At 41.6% G+C, this 21,795-nt stretch overlaps 2 protein-coding genes across 3 annotated transcripts in view; both read right to left on the reverse strand.

The window, feature by feature from the left end:
- Window positions 1–7,869, reverse strand: part of ALKBH3 (alkB homolog 3, alpha-ketoglutarate dependent dioxygenase) — a 36,255-nt gene extending 28,386 nt beyond the window's left edge. Inside the window, exons 1-6 of one of the 2 annotated variants that reach the window (XM_053283094.1) lie at window positions 7,716–7,869; window positions 4,980–5,109; window positions 3,851–3,966; window positions 2,591–2,625; window positions 2,279–2,326; window positions 227–330 (exon numbers count right to left, since the gene is read on the reverse strand). In XM_053283094.1, the coding sequence (XP_053139069.1) occupies window positions 227–330; window positions 2,279–2,326; window positions 2,591–2,625; window positions 3,851–3,966; window positions 4,980–5,058 (382 nt within the window). In that variant the 5' untranslated portion in view covers window positions 5,059–5,109; window positions 7,716–7,869. Of the gene's footprint in view, window positions 1–226; window positions 331–2,278; window positions 2,327–2,590; window positions 2,626–3,850; window positions 3,967–4,979; window positions 5,110–7,711 lie in introns of both variants that reach the window. The other variant, XM_053283095.1, reaches the window with a different exon arrangement.
- A 9,758-nt stretch (window positions 7,870–17,627) lies between these two features.
- HSD17B12 (hydroxysteroid 17-beta dehydrogenase 12) overlaps window positions 17,628–21,795 on the reverse strand; it is a 125,332-nt gene continuing 121,164 nt past the window's right edge. The window contains exons 10-11 of the mRNA XM_053271030.1: window positions 18,230–18,376; window positions 17,628–18,059 (exon numbers count right to left, since the gene is read on the reverse strand). Of these exons, the coding sequence (XP_053127005.1) occupies window positions 17,955–18,059; window positions 18,230–18,376 (252 nt within the window). The 3' untranslated portion in view covers window positions 17,628–17,954. The remainder of the gene's footprint in view (window positions 18,060–18,229; window positions 18,377–21,795) is intronic.

Raw genomic sequence — 21,795 nt, forward strand, 5'->3', positions numbered from 1 at the left:
GCAATTATGTTTCCAGCCCCTGCTGATTGCTCCCTCTCCAACAGTCATCAGTGGTGTGATGCTGCTGCAGGACTGCAAGGAGCTCCCACAGCACTACCTCTCCACAACAGAGAGAGAGTGCTATGAAAGCACTATCAGAATGCCCAAGTGAGAACTGGGAACAGTTAGATAGAATAATTTGCCATAACAAAATCTGTGGGCATCTAAATGAGAACTGTGCATTTACCCTGCCTGACATGTGTTCGCTGCCTCCAGGGAATCTCTTGGAGGAGCTGTTCAAACATCCAGTCTGCTTCCTTTGAGTCAATGAAGCATGGAACCAAATGAATGCTAGCAGAGAGGAAAAAACATGAATTATATGTGGGTATTTATTTATCTATCATATTTGTACACCACCCCAAGCTTCCATCTCTGAGCAGTTTACAACAACATACAACAAATTAAAACCTTAAAATGACTTAAAACTTCAAGACTAGCTAAAAAATATTTTTTTAAATAAAAATATTTTTAAAATGGGTGAAACAAACGTGTCTTTAGAGACTTCTTAAAAGTTGTCAGAGATGGGGAGGCTCTTATTACAGCAGGGAGCACATTCCAGAATCCCAGGGCAGCAACAGAGAACGCCCGTCCCTATACAGCCACCAAACGAGCTGGTGGCAACTGCAGATGAACCTTTCCAGATAATCTCAATGGGTGATGAGGATCATAATAAATATGATGTTCTCTTAAATACTCAGGGCCTAAGCTGTTTAGGGCTTTATAGGTTATGACCAGCAACCTGTATTTTGCCTGGAAACTTACTGGTAGCCAGTATAGTTCTTTCAATATGGGAATAATATGGTCTCTCCGAGGTGACCCAGAGACCAACCTGGCTGCCGTATTCTGTACCAACTGCAGTTTCTAGACTACATACAATGTCAGCCCCACATAGAGTATTATTAAAAATTTTAGATTAGGTTATTAATTTTTAATAGAGAGATTTTTATATTTATATTATCTGTACTTTTGTATAATGTATTTTAATTTTTGAGATCTGTACCTTTTTATTTTAACTATGCGTTGTTTTAATTATATTGTAAACTGCTTTGAGATTTTAATTAAAAGCAGTATATAGCAGTGAAGAGCAGTATATAAATTGTATAATAAATATAATTATAAACCGCTTTGAGATTATTTTAATGAAAAGTGGTATATCTATTGAATAATAAATAAGTAAAATTACTGAAAATAGACCTTTATTGTAAATCTAGAGATGGCATGCTAGCACAACTCATGATACAGGTTGCTAGAAACACCAAAGAAACAGCTAGTTTCCTCCTGAATACAGGGGACGCTTGAAAATTTTCTCTCCCCACCATATGCTCACTGGTAATTTTACACATTCACTGAATGTCACATTTTAAAAATTTTTACCCATTCCTTTAATGCAAACATCAAATTCCAACACAAAAAATTGTAAAGCATCTTTGCAATTAGTACTCCTGTTAATAGTGAAGTAAAACACACTATGAACTACTCTGGCCGCTAAGCTGACAATACAATTAAAGGAAATGAATTCAAGAAACAGAAGCATATGAGAAACATTCAGAAAAGTGTTATTCACTCTTATGATATTTGGACAACCTAGGGTGATTATAAACATCTCCTGAATTATAAATGTTTTAAGGAGTGGTTGGCTACATAACTGGCAGGAATTGTTTAAGTCCAATGAATTTTTCTAACTGCGGGGAATTGAAACTACATCTGAATTTAATAGTGACCATTCAAATTCTGTGCATTCATTTCAACATTCCCTGCTGCTCTTAAAGATGAGAAATGTTTTAAGAATGACTTAGTAGTAATTTTAAAGACACTTGGAGCATGCTGAGAACTTGTGTTTGGTGCAATTGATTTAATCCCTTACATCTGCCAGACCTGTACAATTTGCAAGTCAGGACCAGAAGGCATATTGGAGGAGCATTTCTTAAACTATGGTCACAAGGAACCTGTAAATAAAGAATGCCAATATAGACAATGTCATGCCTGTCATTAATAATTTGGACAGAAGATTAAAGAAAATAGAAGTCTTGGTGTTTATCATGTGAACTTTCTGGTCATTTCTGCTCTCAACTATTCAATAATCAGAAGCAACAGCTTGTTCAGCCACAGTCAACATTGTCCAACATGACACAGAGCACTCTTGCTGCAGTAACAAATATCTCAGTTGATCCAGGCACTGTGAAAGCATCCAACTGTATTATTCTGTAACAATCTTTAAACAAGGTTTTTAGCTACTTACTGAGACACTCCCGAAGGCAATATGCTGATCTCATATATACCTTGTTTCCTGTGGACAAGGAGGGAAAAGGCAGTCATGTATGATTGATCAGGTACACTCAAGATTCAAAATACAATAAGGGTTGGGAAGGGGAATTTACCAAATGCACCTAGCTCTGGGATATGGGACAAGAGAGCTCCAGCACCTACTGGGCATTGGCACCATTTCCCTAGCACTGGGAATATCAAAATGGTGAAATGCTGATGCAGTAGATCTCACCAACTTCCAGAGAACAACCCGATTCCGCACTGGCAATACTCAAGCCATACTCACTCTAGTATTATGGGATCTGGGGCTTTGCGCACCACCTAAGGGGGGAAAAAATACCACACCAACATTTGGTACAATAGGCACAGTCAGTTATGTCAGTGTAGGATGACTGATTTGAAAACCCAGTAATAACTGTGAACATGTCTAGGTTTTCACAGATGTATCTATAACGGTCACTTCAGACAGCACATGAGAGTCTTTTGTGAAGGCAGATTTTTCCTTCTCTGTTCTATCTGCAGAGATAAATATAAAATATTTATGCTACCTACTAGTTAGAGGTAAAATATTTGTTACAAGGGTTTATATTCTTTTTAACACAGATACAAGGCAGCTGACAACAATACAATTAAAAAATATTAAAACCAGCAGTTTAACACATATGGTACCATCCCAACTAGTACTTCCATGAACAGAAGACATTTACCTCATACAAAGTAGAGAGGGGAGATTTTCACTGATTCCCCTCCTTGCCTCTCCAGTCCCCAAATACACACCCTTGCTTGCGTTTGGGAGACCTTCAAGAGCAGGTATTTGGGGGTTACAGGGGAGAAATCAACAAAAAAGATCACCCCATCAAGTGAGCAAAACACCTTCCTAAAATAACTTAGTTCCAAACCATGGAGGGCTTTAAAGGCTAAAGCCAGCACTTTGATTTGGGTTTGGAAGTGAACAGGCAGCCAATGCAGAATAGGTGCGATATGGGACACACACCTATCTCTCCCCTCCGCCCACCCGAACATTCGGGAGCCATTTGCAACACTAGTTGCAGTTTGTGAACCATTTTCAAAGGTAGCCCCACATAGAGAGCATTACAATAGTCTAGCCTGGATGCAATAAGCATATGGGTCACTGAGGCCAAGACTACTGTATCCAGATAGGGGCATCATCAGCACACAGTCACCAAACTGCTTATTTGGGCTTTTAGGGGATGTGCAACTCCATCCAAGACAGGTCAGACACTTCCAACCAGACCCAACCAACAGATCCCCGGGGCTGTCTGGATGAAGTTACATATCAGGAAACTGTATTTGGTAGATAACAGAAGCATAATCACAAAGTTATCCACTTTTGTAACTGCTGCAGCAAAATACTGTTAACATTATTCTGACAATATAGTTTCCTGCTATAACACTGGTTTTATAACATATTTACTACTACATTGTTGTATGTTTACAACCTATGTATTATGTGATATGACTAATGTGTCAACTATGAATGTGACTGATCATGACAGATGTATGAGGCAGCCTATTTAGCATTTACCTCTTCTGGTGCTTTAAAAACAAATTGTCTTTTAGTTGGTGGAGGCTGCATCTCTTTTCTCAGCTGGGCCTGTGATGTGCCTGCAACCACTTGATTCCTGGAGGAAGCCCTAGAAGCTAAAGGTGAAGAGCATCAGACAAATTAATTTACAATATGTTGGGAACCTTAAAACATGAAAGTTTCCTTTCAGGATTATTCAGTAATTGATATTTCTGGTAACATGAGTATATTCATGCTATATACTTTTTAAAGGTTTCTCTGTTCTGGCTTTGCTCTGAAGAACACTGAAAACTGTAGTTTGTGATGATACCGAGTGTTCTCCAGCTCTAATCTCTTCTCAGAGAACTTCCCATGTTTGCAAGCTGTGGCTATTGCATAGATCGGAAGTTTGTTTAAATTTCCAGTGCAGAAATGCCATGTATCTGCAGCCATCTGTAAAGATCTTCCCACACAAGGGGGTGACAGATGCAGCTTTGGTTCTGTAATATATAGGTATATGCCAGTTGAAGACTGGAACTTGGGTCTTCACTGTGTTAACCAAGAGGGTACTTTTAGAGACACAGCTTCAAGCACCATAACTAGAAGTCAGAATGAGCTTCTGAAGGAAATTAAGCTTTCGTTTCAGAGAATTTTTCCAAAAGATTGGACAGGCTTTTATTAAACAAAACTCCAGATATTGGTAGAACAGAGGTATATGTATGAACACATAAATACACAGGAAGATCCAACCATTTACACTAAATGCAGCCTATGCCAAAATTCCCAATGCTCTACTCATTTTTAGCCATAAGTCCAACATACTTATTAACATTTTCTGTGATGCTGGTGAAGCTTACAGTCATGTTAGAAGTGTGAAGAGATTCCCTTAAACCACAGTCAACGTACTGTGTGGGTTTCCTTCCTCCTCACTTTGGTAAGGTGTATCATGCATGCTACCTCAGACAAGGGGCAAGACTAGATGAGAGTGTGAACTTTCCTAAGGGCAAAAAAGTTATGATTTGGGCAAAAAAGTTATGATATGAGAGTGAGTAGGAAGTTTATATCAATCAAGAAGAAGAAAAAGCAGAATCCAGAAACCTTGACATTTAGTTCATTTATAAAAATTAAAATAAATGAAACAGAATCTTACTTGCACAAGATGGTCCTTTGTTATTAACTTGTCCAGCCCAGCCACCCTGCACTCTAGCTCTTTGTCTTTTGTTTTCCATTATTCTTCACAGTATCTTCAAATTCCTTTTGTAACAAATTGTTTTTCTTTCCTGATTCAAAAGAAAGAAAGAAACTCACAACCACACATTAGAGTACCCGTAGTTTCTAAGAGCTGCTGCAGCAGAGCAGTTAATAGCGTGGCCTAATTAAAAAAACCCATTTTAAATCTTAACTTAGCCGAGAACCCGCCACGTGGCCTTAAGGAAGCAACTATCCATTTCAGCCTCCATCCCAGGGGTGTAGCTATAATCAAGCCAGGTGAGACAAATATCCCTGGACCACTGATGGAAGGGCCCTGGCTGGGTGACAGTTCACTTTGCTCTCCCCCTTCCACCTCTCCGATTCATTGGCATGCTTTTGGCTGCGGACTGAAGACTCCTCTCCAGGATGAGAGTAGGGAGCAGTGTCAGGCAGCATTTCTCCCCTGCTCCCGTGGCTGGCTAGTGCTCAGGTTCACCAGTGACAGCTTCAACAATAAAGGAAATGTTGCTGAGGTTGCCAGTTTGAATCCCCACTGGTATGTTTCTCAGACTATGGGAAACATCTATACTGGGCAGCAGCGAGATAGGAAGATGCTGAAAGGCATCATCTCACACTGTGCGGGAGATGGCAATGGTAAACCCCTCCTGCATTCTACCAAATTATTATTATTAATTATTATTTTACACAGTCAGACAGGTGTTATTGTTTGTTTTATCCAGACATCGAGTCCTTCTCAAGGACCTAGGATGCCAGAATTTTATTGTCAATGTTGTTGCTGCTGTTATAGATACTGTCGCAGAATATAGGCTGTTCCCAGTAAAGCTGCTTTTTGTAATTGGCTGGTGGTGATTTCTGTGGCCCCTATGGTACTGAGGTGCTCTTCAAGGTCTTTTGGAACTGCACCCAGGGTGCCAATGACCACTGGGATGATTTTGGTCTTTTTCTGCCACAGCCTTTCAATTTCAATTTGTAGATCTTTGTATTGGGTGATTTTTTTCTATTTCTTTTTCTTCTATTCTGCTATCCCCTGGTATTGCTATGTTGATTATTTTTGACTTGTTTTTCTTTCTTCTCCACTACAGTTATATCTGTTATTATCATTATCATTATTATTATTTATTCGATTTCTATACCGCCTTTCCAAAAATGGCTCAGGGCGGTTAACACAGAGAAATAATAAATAAATACGATGGCTCCCTGTCCCAAAAGGGCTCACAATCTAAAAAGAAACATAAGACAGACACCAGCAATAGCCACTGGAGGTACTGTGCTGGGGGTGGATAGGGCCAGTTACTCTCCCCCTGCTCAATAAAGATAATCACCACGTTAAAAGGTGCCTCTTTGCCAAGTTAGCAGGGGGACCAAAGACAACCACATGGCTCTGTAGTGACCAGGAATCGACACCGACTCAACGGTACAACTTTACCTTATCACCCAGTCAGTCATGAGGACAGGAGAAATAAAAAGTGCTGCCTGACAGTTCTCCCCCTCTCCTTCTGGACCTGAGATAAAACTGGAAAGCTAGTCAATTAAATAAGCTTAGGGACACTTTTTGAATCCTGCTCAACTAAACAATACTCCTTTTCTCTGCTTTGCCTCCACACACATTCCTTAGTAACTGGATTCAGTTTATTCCAAATCCTAGGGTGAAATCAGGGACTGTTTCCCATGGGAAACTGTGGCATGAGTGTGCAAGAGCAAGAGAATAAACAGGCAAATAAAGCAGCATTACTGGTTTTGTATGAATATAAGGGAATTGTGGTATGCATATCTCTCAAAAATGTTTCTGATCCAGAGGAGTGCTTGCACATAAGTGTGTGTGCGAAGTGTTTGCAGGCATCAGGAGTGTGCAATGTCATTTGCATAGAAGCAAGAGAAAAAGCCTATCAAAACTGTTTTGCTCTTCAACAGATCCTTATCAGATCCTTATCAGATCCAGCAGGAAAGACATGGTGTGGGGTGAGGGGAGAAGGTGGTAGGGACTCAACTTCACTTTTTGTACCAGGGCCCACACCAACCTTGCTATATCCCTGCAACAATGGAGTAGGAAAAAGTAATACTGGGATAATCCTGTCATGCAACAGCGAGTAAATGTGTTTAGGATTGGACAGTTTGCCGAGTAAAAGAATACGGTTTTCTCTTAAGAAAGAAAATTAAGGTAGGGGTGTACGGAAGAGCCTTCCCAACCTTAAAGTGCTGGTCTTGTGGTAGCAAGCATGACTTTCCCCCTTATCTAAGCAGGGTCTGCCCTGGTTGCATTTGAAAGGGAGACAAGATGTCTGAGCACTGTAAGATCTTCCCCTCAGGGGATGGAGCCACTCTAGGAAGAGCATCTAGGTTTCAAGTTCCCTCCCCGGCATCTCCAAGACAGGGCTGAGAGAGATTCCTGCCTGCAAGCTTGGAGAAACCGCTGCCAGTCTGTGAAGACAATACTGAGCTAGATAGACCAATGGTCTGACTCAGTATATAGCAGCTTCCTATGTTCCTATGTCAGCGTAGAAAAAGGCCCCGAGCTCCACAACGAGACGGTACAATAATATCATCATCATCATCTCTCTCTCACTACTTCGGGGCAGCCCTTTAGTGCTGCTCCACCCTCCTGAGCGGCTACTTATTTACGCTTCTTCTCCCCCTTCCCCTTTTTAGCCCCACTGCAGAACCCAGACTCACCTACCAGCACAAGCTGCCCGTTTTCCGCCGCAGGTAAACAGCGTCATAGAGGGGGGAGCCCCGCTGGTCTGCGCGCGCAATTTCAGACGTCCCCTCCCGCTTTCTGCGCGAATCGGGAGAAGCAAGAGAGGCGTCTTCCCATCAAGCCGTCCATTGAACAAACAGGCCGAGGCAAGCACCGCCCCGTTTCCGTTCTCATTGCGATGCATGCTCTCCGCGCCGTCTCTCTTCTCGGTTTCCATTGAGGCTTGCGAGAGGTAGTGTCGCTGCAACTTTTGCTCCCAAGGAAGACAAGGGGGACAGCAGGTTGTGCAGGGCTGCAATCCTACTGCATTCAGACTAAATTAAGAGTGCATTTTTATTTCCGGTTAAATAGGAGTAGCTCTTACTCTGAATAAACAGATTAAGGCTCTCCGGAGGAATAGCCCTGTTGTTGCAGCAAAACACTCAGTATGTAATACATGTATTTCACAGCATTTATTTATGTACTACATTTATATCCTGCTCTTTCTCCAAGGAGCCCAGAGCGGTGGACATGGTCATGTTGCCTACCCCAAGCCTGTGGAGGCAGGTTAGGCATGGCTGTACGGGAATTTGAACTTGGGTCTTTTAGATCGTAGCCCAGTACTCGAACCACTACACCACACTGACAGACTAGAACCTATGACAGCTTATACTGAAATAAATTTAAGTCTTTAACGTGCTTTAAGATTATTGGATGTTGTGACTTTTTAGCCTCGTTGAGTTTTTTACAAGGCTTCTGACTTCTGTTTACTCAGAATTGCAACGCAGGTCTAGCTTATTACAATGGAACTTTTGTTTTACATTGATTTGATTATTTTAAATGTTTTAAAGTTTAGATTTATATTCATTTGCTTCCCCCGCCCATATTGTAAACCACTTTGAAGGTTTGATCTGAACAAAAAGGAATATAAATTAAGTGTTCATAAACTTATTTGATTCACCTTCTCTCAAGTAGCCTGCACTTGGCACAAGCCTATGCATGTTTGTTTACTCAGTAGTCCTGCTCTGTTCAGTTGAGCTTAAACTTGTACTAAATTACAATCTCATCCTTACTCCAAAGTAAAATAAATCCTATAAAAGAAATTACAGGGTTTATTTTAAATCCTATTAATTTTGATCAAGCTTACTTGATCAGCAGATTCGTTTTGAAGTGCTTCTAGCAGGCAAACTGCTTAATAATATGTTCCAGGCCCTTGCTAGGTATCAAGCTCAAGCTGACAGGTCTGTAGTTTCCCAGCTTCCCTTTTTCATCCCTTTTGAGGACAGGGGCAACATTTGCTCATCTCCAGTCTTCTGGCACCCATTCTCGTTTTCAGCTAGTATAATACTTTTGAGATCACATTTCTTTTCTTTGCACCGGACTCACTCTGCCCTTTCCCCTGGGAACATTCTCTCAGCTCCTCCCTCTGCTTCTGCCTCCAAGTGATATCAGTGTCTACTCTTGAAGCTCTCCTGGTTTCTCAGTCTGGTTATGTGATTCTGCTGCCTGCTAACTCTAGCCCAATCAGGTATGTTATAAATGGTGAAAAAAAATTCTCACTCAAGCTGAGCTCCTACTAGATGATTACCTCATCCCTTGCTTTGAGTGATAGGTCTATCCAAATGTATGCATCTTAGTGTCTTTGTCCTGCCTCAACCAAACCTGTCAAAACGATCTTCAGCATTTCTCTTCAAAGACATAAACAATATCGCTGTGCATCGTATCAAATTGATAACTAGGTCAGAGGCAATGCAAGTCCTATCATAGCATTCCCCCCCCTGGAAACTATTCTGGAAAAAATGCCTCCATTTGTTGGCAACCTATTTAATAACATTTGGCATTGTAAGAGGAGAGCTGGTCTTTTTCTGGTGCATCCTAGGACTGGAGGGGAGTGGTGGAAATGGGTGTACCCTATCATTACAGGGTTCCACCCCCACCCCACCCTCCAGCAATGCACAAGGAAAAGGACGTCAAGTCATAATGTTGCTTTCCTGGTGCATTTTAGGATGGCATCAAGCAAGAACAGCCAGGATCAAATCAATAATTCCATCTGTGCACAGCTCTAACAAATTCATTTCATAAACACCAAGCTAAAGTAAAATGTATATAGTGGGCATATTTGATCATTCATCTCTGCAATTTAACATGTTTTCTATTTTGAAAGAAAATAGTAGGGTGCTTAGAACAAGGCTTAGGAGCAGGAGTATAGATTATTAAAACATTTTTGTTTTTAATATTCTGTAAATGCAGAGACAGGTATTTCCTCTAGATGCTTTATATCTTCATACATGAACATAGGAAGAACATGAGAACAGCTCAAGGCCTATTTAGTCCAGCATCCTGTTTCACACAGAGGCCCACTAGATGCCTCTGGGGAGCCCAAAGGCAAGAGGAGAGGGCATGCCCTCTCCTGTTGTTGCTCCCCTGCAAATGGTATTGAGAGGCATCATGCCTCTGAGGCTGGAGGTGGCCCATAGACCCCACACTAGTAGCTATTGATAGACCTGTTCTCCATGAATTTGTCTAAGCCCCTTTTAAAGCTATCCAAGCTGCTGGCCATCACCACATCCCATGGCAAAGAATTCCATAGACTAATTATACTCTGTGTGAAAAAGTACTTCCTCTTGTCGGTCCTAAATTTCCCGACCTTCAGATTCATGGGATGATCCATGGTTCTAGTGTTGTGTGTGTGAGCAATTTCTCTGTCCACCCTCTCCACTCCATGCATAATTTTATACACTTCAATCATTATACACTTAAGTCATCTCTTTTCCAAAGTAAAGAGCCCCAGATGCTGTAGTCTAGCCGTCTAGCAATCAAGCCGATTGTCGTTTGCCCACTTCACCTTTTCTAGTTCTACAATATCTTTAAGATACAGTGATCAAAGCTGTATGCCGTATTCCAGATGTGGTTGCACCATAGAGTTGTATAAGGGCATTATAATATCAGCATTTATTTTCAATCTCCTTCCTAATGACTCTTAGCATGGAATTTGCCTTTTTTCACAGCTGTGGCACTGAGTCAACACTTTCAATGAGCTGTCCACCACGATCCCAAGATCTCTCTCCTGGTCAGTCACCAACAGCTCAGATTCCATCAGTGTATATGTGAAGTTGGGGTTCTTTGCCTCAATATGCACCACTTTACCCTTGTTTACATTGAAACACATTTGCCATTTTGTTTGGAGAAATCTTTTTGGAGCTCCTCACAATCTGTTGTGGATTTCACTACCCTAAATAGTTTAGTGTCATCTGCAAATTTGGCCACTTCGCTGGTCACCTCAACTTCTAGATCGTTTATGAACAAGTTAAAGAGCACTGGTCCCAGTACCGATCCCTGGGAGACCCCACATCTTACTACCCCCTCCATTGTGAAAACTCTCCATTTATACCTACCCTCTGTTTCCTGTCCTTCAAACAGTTACCGATCCACATGTGAACCTGTCCCCTTATTCTATGACTGCTAAGTTTACTCATTAGCCTTTGGTGGGGAACTTTATCAAAAGCTTTTGATAATACTATGTCAACTGGATCACCTTTATCCACATGCCTGTTGACACTCTTAAAGAACTCCAAAAGGCTGGCGAGGCAAGACTTTCCCTTGCAGAAGCCATGCTGGTTCTCCCCTAGCAAGACTTTTTCTTCTATATGTTTAACAATTTTGTCCTTAAGTATGCTTTCCATCAATTTACCTAACACCCAAATTATCTGACCAGCCTGTGATTTCCCAGATCCCCCCTGGATCCCTTTTTGAAAATCAGTTACATTGGCTACTTTCCTGTCTTCTGGTACAGTGCCTGATTGTAGGGACAAGTTACATATTTTTGCTAGGATCAGCAATTTCACATTTGAGCTCCTTCAGAACTCTTAGGTGGGTACCATCTGGCCCTGGTGATTTATTACTTTTTAGTTTTTCAAGAGAGTTTAGCTAACTTCCCTTGGTACCTCAAACTGACCCAGTTCTTCAGACGTTAAACCTGAAAAGCTCAGTTCTGGAGAGGACATATGGTCAGTATCCTCCACCATGAAGACAGATGTAAAGAATTCATTCACTGAACTCATTCTCTGCGATCTCATCCTCCTTAATAATCAATTAGCTTATTCACTCTCCAATGTGATATCCTATCATCTGCCACCAATTCCGTTCTGCTGACTACATAGGGCAAAGAGGTCAGTCTCTATGCAAAAGAATAAGTGGGCACAAATGTGACATCAGGAATGTTGCATTTCAGAAGCCACTGGAAAAACAGTTTAATCTTCTAAGTTTCAGAGGACTAACAGCAAAAACATGTGATGTATTTTCATCATGAAATTCACCTTAATCTTTAAGGTGCCACAAGACTCTTTTTAGTCTTCCAAGATACTCCACTGCAGACTTGAAAAGTTAACCATACTTCAGCAAAGGAACTTCAAAGGAAGAATCATGTGAGACATCTCTGATTTGTGATTAGGGCAATTAATTTCTATCCCCTTACAGAGTTAACATAGCATCGGCAGGAGAATGCTATCACCAATTACTGCTGTGAATTGTCAGCATATTTGTCCATAAACTTGGAAGGTTTACGTATGCGGGCCGGTGCTAAGATTGCTTTGGCCCCCTCCAAAAGGTGAACGAGTATCCCTCCAGCTCTCAGGGCCTCAGCAGCAGCTCCTTTCAGATGTGGAATTGAAAGTTTTCTGTGGAAAGTTTTTCAAAATGTAAAATTTCCCAATACTGAATTTGTCCATAGAAAAAATTCCGTTCTAAGAATTCATTGTTTTATAAAATTATTAACAGTGAATGGATGCAATATAAGACATGCCTGGCAATTTAAAGTTGTAATTAATGTTTTTAGATGACTATTCCTACGAAGTGTGAGACAGACTGCATGTTTTATTAAGTACTCCAATAAAATTGTATTCCCATGTAAAGCTTTGAATTTGTTTCAGTATTTTTAAACCACATTAAGTGTTTTTATTGAAACCCCCGGCCCTCCAAATGCTGACACCCAGACTAGCAAAGTGCACATACAGCATTTCTGACTAAAGCAGCATGGGCAGTCATGGGGGTGGGGGGACAGTGTTCCCTCATCACGTTTTTGATGTCCGCTCAGTTAATTTTAGATCCCGCACAGGCTGAATCAGGAAGGCCCCACTCTGAATGCATGTCCCTGCATCCCCTACTAACTTGGCAAAGGGGAACCTTTTAACGTGGTGATTCTCTTTATTTAGCAGGGGGAAAGTAACTGGCCCTACCCACCCACCCCCAGCAGAGTACCTCCAGTGACTGTTGCTGGTGTCTGTCTTATGTTTCTTTTTAGATTGTGAGCCCTTTTGGGACAGGGAGCCATTGTATTTATTTATTATTTCTCTGTGTAAACCACCCTGAGCCATTTTTGGAAGGGCGGTATAGAAAGCGAGTGAATGAATGAATGAATGTATGCACACACTACCTTAATACTGCTGCCCAGAACAAAACTCATTCCACACAGAGAAGGAAAAAATTAGAGAACACACCGGCGGGGGGCCTAATTTCCACTGATCTCCCCTTTCTGAAGGGTTCTGTCCCTTAGAACTGCAGAATATGTGATTCAGAAGAAAGCGGAGATCAGGCAGCATGGATCACATGGCTCCTTTGTCTGCCAGCTGTGAAGGAGACCTGGGCATGCAATTCCTTAGCTTTCAAGCCTCTGCACCCCCAGATTTTTCCCAATAAGAGTTTTTGCTACCACCACCAGTCTTTACAGACAAGCTGGATGCCTAAAAAAGGTCCTTGAACCCCTCAACACACACAAGAGATCATTCAAGTGTGTTAAGCAGAGGTTATTTCCCTGAAGCGTAAAGGTAACCCCAAATCCCAGATCCTTTCAATAGCAAAATGGCCCAAGCAGACATAAGTGGGACTAATGCAATATAAAATACAACTGAGACCACCGTTATAATTTAAAAAGCAAAAAGTTTAGTTTATTACAGCAAAGTTCAAAGGAACAATTTACAGGCAACTAAAATGAAAAGAAAATGTTCAAAAAGCATAATGCAATCTACTTATATCCTGGCTTATGTATTATTCAGGAGGCTGACAATCTTAGTTACAAAAGGATGTATTTTATAATCTACAGCCTTAAAAGCATGGTTGTAGCAGTCTTTGGTCCCATGTCACAACAACAAAAAATTCAACCCCTCTGGTCTCAAAAGCTGTGGAACATGCAACTTGGACTCAAGTTGAGCAGGAACTGCCTCCTGTATTACTTTCTTCTTAACTTTCAATGGCAAAATAGATAATCTGTCTCTAGTTGTCTGTCACACCAAATGCAAGGGTAACTAGGGACATTCTTTAGTTCACAAGATTATGGAGGTGTGAATGTCTGTTCATGGTAGGAGAGCCCCAGCCATTTATTTTAATAACCCAGCTGTTGTCAGAACCAAAAGGGGGATAGTTCTCCCATTTACATTAAAATCTCTCAGGATGACAAAATCACCACCAAATGGCCTGGGAGTGGGGTGGGGAAAATAGGACAAGGTTTGTGTGTCCTAAAGCAGACCCTACATGAGGCTCATGCTAGAATCAAAGGGAGTGTCAGAACCAATATGAAGGTTCTGGTGTTTGGGCTGAATAGAAGCTTCACTCTTCACCAGCCCCTCTTCATCACTGCTGTTTCTTCAGAGGCTCTGGAGTGGCCTTAGTCCTTAAGACTAGCTTCCCCAGCTTTAGTCCTAGAATACTTTGTATATACATTTTCAAATGTTCTTCCACAAGCACCCGAACTAGGAATTTAAATACACACATCATGGATCACTAGAAATCAGCAATGCCTTTACATTATATTCCAAGCTTTAGATATAATCTGTGCTGCTTGTATGATTGTGGCTAGTTTCTTAGAATCTAGCCACTGAAGGTTCACTTAGTTTTGGTTCTCATTATTATTATGATGGCATCCAATGCTTATTTCTCCAATGTAGCTCATTATCAAGCTCAACTACATCTAGTAGGTGACCCAGCTGGGGTGGGTCACCATCTGTGGGGATAACTGCTTGTGATTTTTTACAAGGTCTAAGCCCCTAGAGATTATTATTATTTTTATTATTTTTACATTTTATATCCTGCTCTTCCTCCAAGAAGCCCAGAGTGGTATACTACATTCTTAGGTTTCTCCTCACAACAACCCTGTGAAGTAGGTTAGGCTGAGAGAGAAGTGACTGGCCCAGTTACTCAGAAAGTCTCATGGCTGAATGGGGATTTGAACTCGGGTCTCCCCAGTCCTAGTCCAACATTCTAACCACTACACCACGCTGGCTCTCAATGGAAAATAGGGAAAATAGAGATGGAAAATAGGGGATAGCACGGCAATATTTTCAGCTTTCAGCATCTGATCACCAGGCCTACAGTGGCTAATTTTGCAACGCTGTTTTAGAAATACAAAAACTACTATAAAATTTTATAATTGTCAGAGGAATGAAAATGAAAATTGGCAAAAAGATTACTTCACAGAGGAAGTACAACAATTTGTTCATTGTTAACCTAACCCTTTCCTCTGTCCAAAACTGACTACAATTTTACTGTAATAGTTTGGGGGAAGGGATAAAGTAGGGGTGATAACACTAAAAAAAAAAGCTGCAAGTGCAACAATGCTATCAGCTTTTTAGGGAGGTGGATGTTGCCAAATATCAGGATAAGCATTTGCCCCACAAGATGGCACTGATGGCCAAAAGAGCGCCAGTGTGGTGTAGTGGTTAGAGTGTTGGACTAGGACCGGGGAGACCCGCGTTCAAATCCCCATTCAGCCATGATACTTGCTGGGTGACTCTGGGCCAGTCACTTCTCTTTCAGCCTAACCTACTTCACAGGGTTGTTGTGAGGAGAAACCTAAGTATGTAGTACAACGCTCTGGGCTGATTGGAGGAAGAGCGGGATATAAAATGTGAAAAATAAATAAAATAAAAACTTGAGGGCCTGGCTAACTAAATGAAGTGATAATTTTATGTCAGAGAGAGTTTAGCTCCAATAGTATTTTGCACTGTAGTTGTAACTAGATAATATTCTTGTTAAATAAAAACAGTTAAAGCATTCTGATATATCTTGGTTTACTTTAAAAGTAAGTTTTACAGAATGGGTTAGAAAAATAACTGCTATGTAGGCATGCCAGCCATCTCAAATAGTCTTTCCCCCACACCCCACTTTCAAATAGTTATAAGAGGAACTTTATACAACCAACACTCACCTCCTTTTAAATAATTCTCTACTAAAAATGCAAGCACATTCTGGGACGAAACTCATTTCTCATTCCTGATCAGCACCATTGCATCGGTTTTCATTATTTTCTATGTATAATAATGTTTAAACACACATTTACTTTCAAATTAGGGCCTTAAAAACTACTCCTCCAAGGGCAGAAGGAACTGAGATGACAAGAGTTTCTAATATCAAGAGATGTGCTCAAACTGTAACCCAAAGGAATGATTCTTCTGCAAGGAGAGCTGGTCTTGTGGTAGCAAGCATGACTTGTATCCTCAGCTAAGCAGGGTCCACCCTGATTGCATATGAATGGGAGACTAGAAGTGTGCGCACTGTAAAAGATTCCCCTTAGAGAATGGAGCTGCTCTGGGAAGAGCATCTAGGTTCCAAGTTCCCTCCCTGGAGTCTCCAAGATAGGGCTGAGAGAGATTCCTGCCTGCAACCTTGGAGAAGCTGCTGCCAGTCTTTGTATACAATACTGAGCTAGATGGACAAATTGACTCAGTATATGGCAGCTTCCTATGTTCTGTACATAAATTGCTGACAAAGGCAATTGATCTCAATACACTAAAATATAGTGCAATAGTAAAGAACAACTTTTACTTTCCCCACTCATACCAGGATTAGTGTTCTTCAGCTACTAATAGTCTCAACAGATCCCAATGCACACACTTACAATTCTCTGCTCCCAACACTGAGCTCATGTTACCACTGACTGGAGATAATTTGTTTTCTGTAATTAAAACAACTAAAGTCAAAGAATTTTTATTTTACTTTACTTATCTCCAAACCCACATTTGGCTATGCTTGAGTAGAGAAAACACTTGGACTTAAATGCTTTCTTTAAAAATGCAGATAACGACAAAAAAAATTGTTTCAAAAGATGCAACTTCTCATTTCACTTGGCTGCAATGAAATATGTGTCAATTATATATATGTATGTGTGTCAATTATATATGTGTCATAGTATTTAACAATTAGTATTTAATTTCAAGAATTGTACTTCAAGTATCAATATTTGTTTAGGGAAGTTCTATACTGCTTTTCAATTAAAGATAACTGGCAATGTTTGTCTATTACTGCAGCCTGCAGTATCTCTCTTCAAATAATTTGATATAACAACTCTACCCCCCTGCTGAACATATCATTTTACTAAATCAGTATTCCTATCAACAGTACTGTAATATCCTACTACCAGCGTATGAAATCTACACCACAGCTATCACATTGAGCTCTTGTCTTAATCTTCATGAAACAGGCTGCAATCTATTTTACAATCCTGGGATAGTACTCTGAAGCTAAGGGGCTGCATCTCCAACGAATGTTGTATTTTCCATATTTATGTTTTCAATGCTTCAGTAAACACATTGGCCCACATACCAACTAAATTACTCAGTAGAAGTCCTACAGAAATTAAGTAGTCCTTTAAAGTAACTTCTGAGAGGTGCTATTGAGTAACTTAGTCTGGATGTCAGCCAATGTCACCATTCTGGCATCTTTACTCAACTCCAATAGGGTAAGGTTGAATTCAAACATCTTTCTTCATCTTCCCCCCCCTCACAACTCCACCCAAAGGAGGCATTATCCATTACATGCTGATTAGACAAAGCTCTTGTGCCTATTATGTGGGTGGAGGGCGGGGGAGAGAGTGTGTGACTTATTCAAAATTCATTCTTAATAATCATGTGATTACTCACAATGCAAAAATTAGCACATTTTTATTAAATAAAATATAAAGAGCAATCCGACATACATTACCAGATGCCTCACACTGATAATTTCTCAAGCTCTGCTGGGGAAAATGTATTGCAGTAGAATTAGTAACTACTAGTAGTAGTTATTCTTCAGGTTACATTCAAGCTCAAGAACAGTCTACTGGTTGCTCATTGCCTTTCCCTTCTCCCCTTCTGTTTTCTCTTAGTGCATGTTGGTTTCTGATCCCTCACCCCACCCCACCTCAAAACCTCAATTTTCAAAGAATTTATACCATATACAGAACCACCAAAAACCTTTTCAAGGTAACATAGTTCAGTCTGCCTTGTTTTTCTTCAAATAGCGAGCTCTTCCTTTTAAGGACGCATCTACCAAGAGCTTTATGCGAAGCCATTTGGGTATGGCTCTGCTAAACCAGGCCTAAGAAAAGGGAGAACACATACTTGTTAAGCCACTGAAAAAAGAGTTTTCAACATTCTAGTTAAGTTAAGCCAAGCTACAAAACAAAGACGTCCCCAGGGATTTTAAAAAAACATAACTTTCTTTCACCCAACACATATAATGAAAAACAAACTCTGAAAAATACATACTGCAAGGGCGTGAAGTGGATATCCAGAAGTCTGGGCTTCTAGGCCAACTGTGTTGAGGGCATATTTTACAAACAGTTCAGGAGTAGGTTTAAACGTGGCTTCACGAACCTTAGACAATTTTGTAACCACAAAATATGGCTGAACACTCTGAAAAGAGATAGCATTTTTTCTTTTTAAAAGATGGCTACATGGATATTTGATATGTAAAGAAGCAAAAAACCTCATGTCAAATATTAAGTTATAATATGTAAGCAGGATTCATTATTAACTTTATATTTTATATAGACAAAATATGATCATTTGGTTAATTCAACATCTATAGCTAATACAGACTTCTATTTTAGGGAAATCACTTAGCTGTAATACTGAAGCCCTTTTCAGAAATTTCAAAACTGGGATGTGTACTCATGTACATCATCATGAGTGCTCCTAGAAGACCTATCCCTTAGACGTCTCACTCCTTCTCCCTGAGCTGCTCATACTTGGGACGTTCATCTGAAGAGGTGAATGCCCTAAGTGTGATGGTGGCTGTTTCTGTGATCGTGGCACCCGAGGCAGCAAATTCTATACTGGGAGTTTACTATAATCCACTTGGCCAAACAGAAAACATGGACAATACTTTCCTTATTCAGATTACTAAATTTTCAAGGAGGCAGGTATTAGTAGTATTGGGAGAATTCAACTATCCTGACATTTGCTGAAAGTTTAATTCTACTACATGTGGGAGTCTATTACATTCTGAAAACTTTATAACATAGGAGGAGGAATTGGGGGGTGGCGGTGGCTGTTCTGGGCTTCGTCCTTACTCCAGGGAAGAACTGATTGGTGAAGTGAAGGTAGGTCAAACCCTGCAGGAAAACTGATGCCATCTTGGAATTCATGACATTAATGGAAGGGAAAACTTCCACTTGGATCATTTTCGGTTTGTGACTTCTGAGGAAGTGGACAAACTGCTTCGGACTGTGCATCCTACAGCCTGTTCTCTTGACCCTTGCCCAACTTGGCTTATCTCATCTGATAATCATATTATCAGAAAGGGTCTGGTTAATATTATAAATACTTCTCTGAGGGAGGGCAGGATGCCTCCTTGTCTTAAGGAGACTATTATTAGACCACTTTTGAAGAAGGCAACGCTGGATCCCTCAGAATTAGCTAATTACAGACCTGTTTCTAGTCTTACATGGTTGGGCGAGGAGGTTGAGCGGGTGGTGACCTCTCAGCTCCAGGCAGTTTTGGATGATGCAGATTATCTAGACCCATTTCAAACTAGCTTTCGTGTGGGCTATGGGGTTGAGACTGCCTTGGTCGGCCTGATGGATGATCTCCAACTTGCTATTGACAGAGAGAGTGTGACTCTGCTGATCCTTTTGGATCTCACTGTGGCTTTTGATATCAACAACCCTTGTATTCTTCGGGACCGCCTGAGGGAGGTGAGATTGGGTGGCACTATTTTACAGTGGTTCTGCTCCTACCTCTCTGGCAGATTCCAGATAGTGTCGCTTGGAGACTGTTCCACTAAGTGAGAACTAAAGTGTGGAGTCCCACAAGGCACCATACTGTCTCCAATGCTCTTTAACATCTACATGAAACCGCTGGGAGAGAGGTTTGGTGCTGGGTGTTATCAATATGCTGATGACACCCAGATTTACTTTTCCATACCAACCTCATCAGGAAATGCATATCTTCCCTAAATGCCTGCATGGAGGCAGCAATGAGCTGGATGAGAGATAACAAGCTGAAGTTGAATCCAAACAAGACAGAGGTATTGACTGTGGGGGGCCAGTACCCGAGAGATGGTTCAGATCTGCCTGTTCTGGATGGGGTTATACTCCCCCTGAAAGATTAGGTATGTAGCTTGGCAGTGTTCCTGGACCCAAAGCTCTCCCTTGGTTTCTCAAGTTGAGGCGGTGGCCAGAAGCGCTTTTTATCAGCTTCGATTGATTATCAGCTATATTCATTTCTAGAGATGAATGACCTTAATCAGTGGTACATAGGCTGGTAACCTCCAGGCTTGATTACTGTAATGTGCTCTATGTGGGGCTGCCTTTGTACATAGTCTGGAAACTACAATTGGTACAGAATGCGACAGCCAGATTGGTCTCTGGGAGAACACAAAGGAACAATATAACACCGCTTCTAAAAGAATGCAACTGACTGCCAATATATTTCTGGGTGAAATACGAAGTGCTGGTTCTTTGACTTGGTCTCTGTCTTTTACACTAACGGGCTATGTGCCTGCGCAGAGACCTTGTCAGAACCTAAGAAGTTCAATTCTCCTGCTTCAGGCGGGAACCCTGCCCCCAGTGGCTATATGCGGCTGCACCACTCCTCATCCCCTCAGTCTTCTGTCGTCTGTGCTTCAGTAAGCATTGTGGAGTCTGCAGCTCGGCAACAAGTAGGATCTATCTATCCCCTTGTTTTTTCTCCCTGCTTCTTCATTTTCCTTCAATTTTTGTCCTTTATTTCTTTCGTGTAGTAGCGGTATTTTCTTGGTGTTTTGGTTTTTTGCGGGTTCCCCCCACTTCGGTGCTCTGATCCCAGCCAGGACGGAGTGTGGCTGCCAGCCGGCCTATAGCATTTATGCCGAGTATGACGAACTTTAAAAAATGCGTTTGTTGCGAATCTAAGGTCCCTTCCCCCAATACGCATACTGAGTGTCTCTTGTGTCTGGTGGAATCCCACATTGTCGAGACCTTGTCTTCACTGTCAGAAGTTTATGAAGCAGGCTTGCAAAAATAGGGCTTCTTGCCTGCGTGCAGCCCTGTGGGATCTGGCTCTCCGTTCCTCAGAAGCCTTATTGTTGAAGCAATCAATTAAAATGGCTTCATTTGGTGCAGTCAGAGCATTCAGCATCTGCTCCTGTGGAAGCCAACAACCTGGCTCCGATACCAGTTTCGGCACCTCCTAGTGCTCATCCTTCAATGGCTTCGAGTGAGCCGGTGTGCTCAGAAGACCCCTGCTAAGCGTTCTGCCTCTGTAGTACCAAAGTCTTCCCTGGTTCCCTCGGTGTCGATATCGAAGAGGAAGAACAAGTCGAAGTTGCCTCATGATTTGTCAGCAGGTTGACATCTCCCTCCTATACCAAAGAAGAAGGAGGCCGCATTGGTTCCCGTGTTGGAGGCCCCAGTGGCCAAGAAGCCAAAAGTGGACTCAGATTATCCTATACCAAAGTTGTCAGTTTCGGGACAGCCTAGAGTGCCTTTGGCTGCGGATTTGTTGGACTTGGCTCCTGATTGAACTCAGTCGAGTAGATAACTCTCTGTGGCGACAGATGCGCCTGGGTATGCTTCATCGGAAGGGGAGGCCTATTCCTCAGACAAGCCCGCAGAAGACTCATCGTGGCTGCCAAGGTGTTGTTCGCCTACTCGAATGCTCCAGGATCGCATTCCTCTTAGGGACCGAGGTGCCTGTTGGGACTCGGAAGAACATTCCTTGTTTTACAGGCAAGACTGGGCCTGGGACCGGAGTGAGCCCTCATAGCTGGATCGATACTGGTTGGCGGAGCGCCGCTCTCCAGTGAGTGAGGTGAAGCCTTCTTATGGTTCTTGGCACCGGGACTCTGGATC

Source organism: Hemicordylus capensis, chromosome 1 (assembly GCF_027244095.1).
Source record: "Hemicordylus capensis ecotype Gifberg chromosome 1, rHemCap1.1.pri, whole genome shotgun sequence".
Classification (NCBI taxonomy): Eukaryota; Metazoa; Chordata; class Lepidosauria; order Squamata; family Cordylidae; genus Hemicordylus; species Hemicordylus capensis.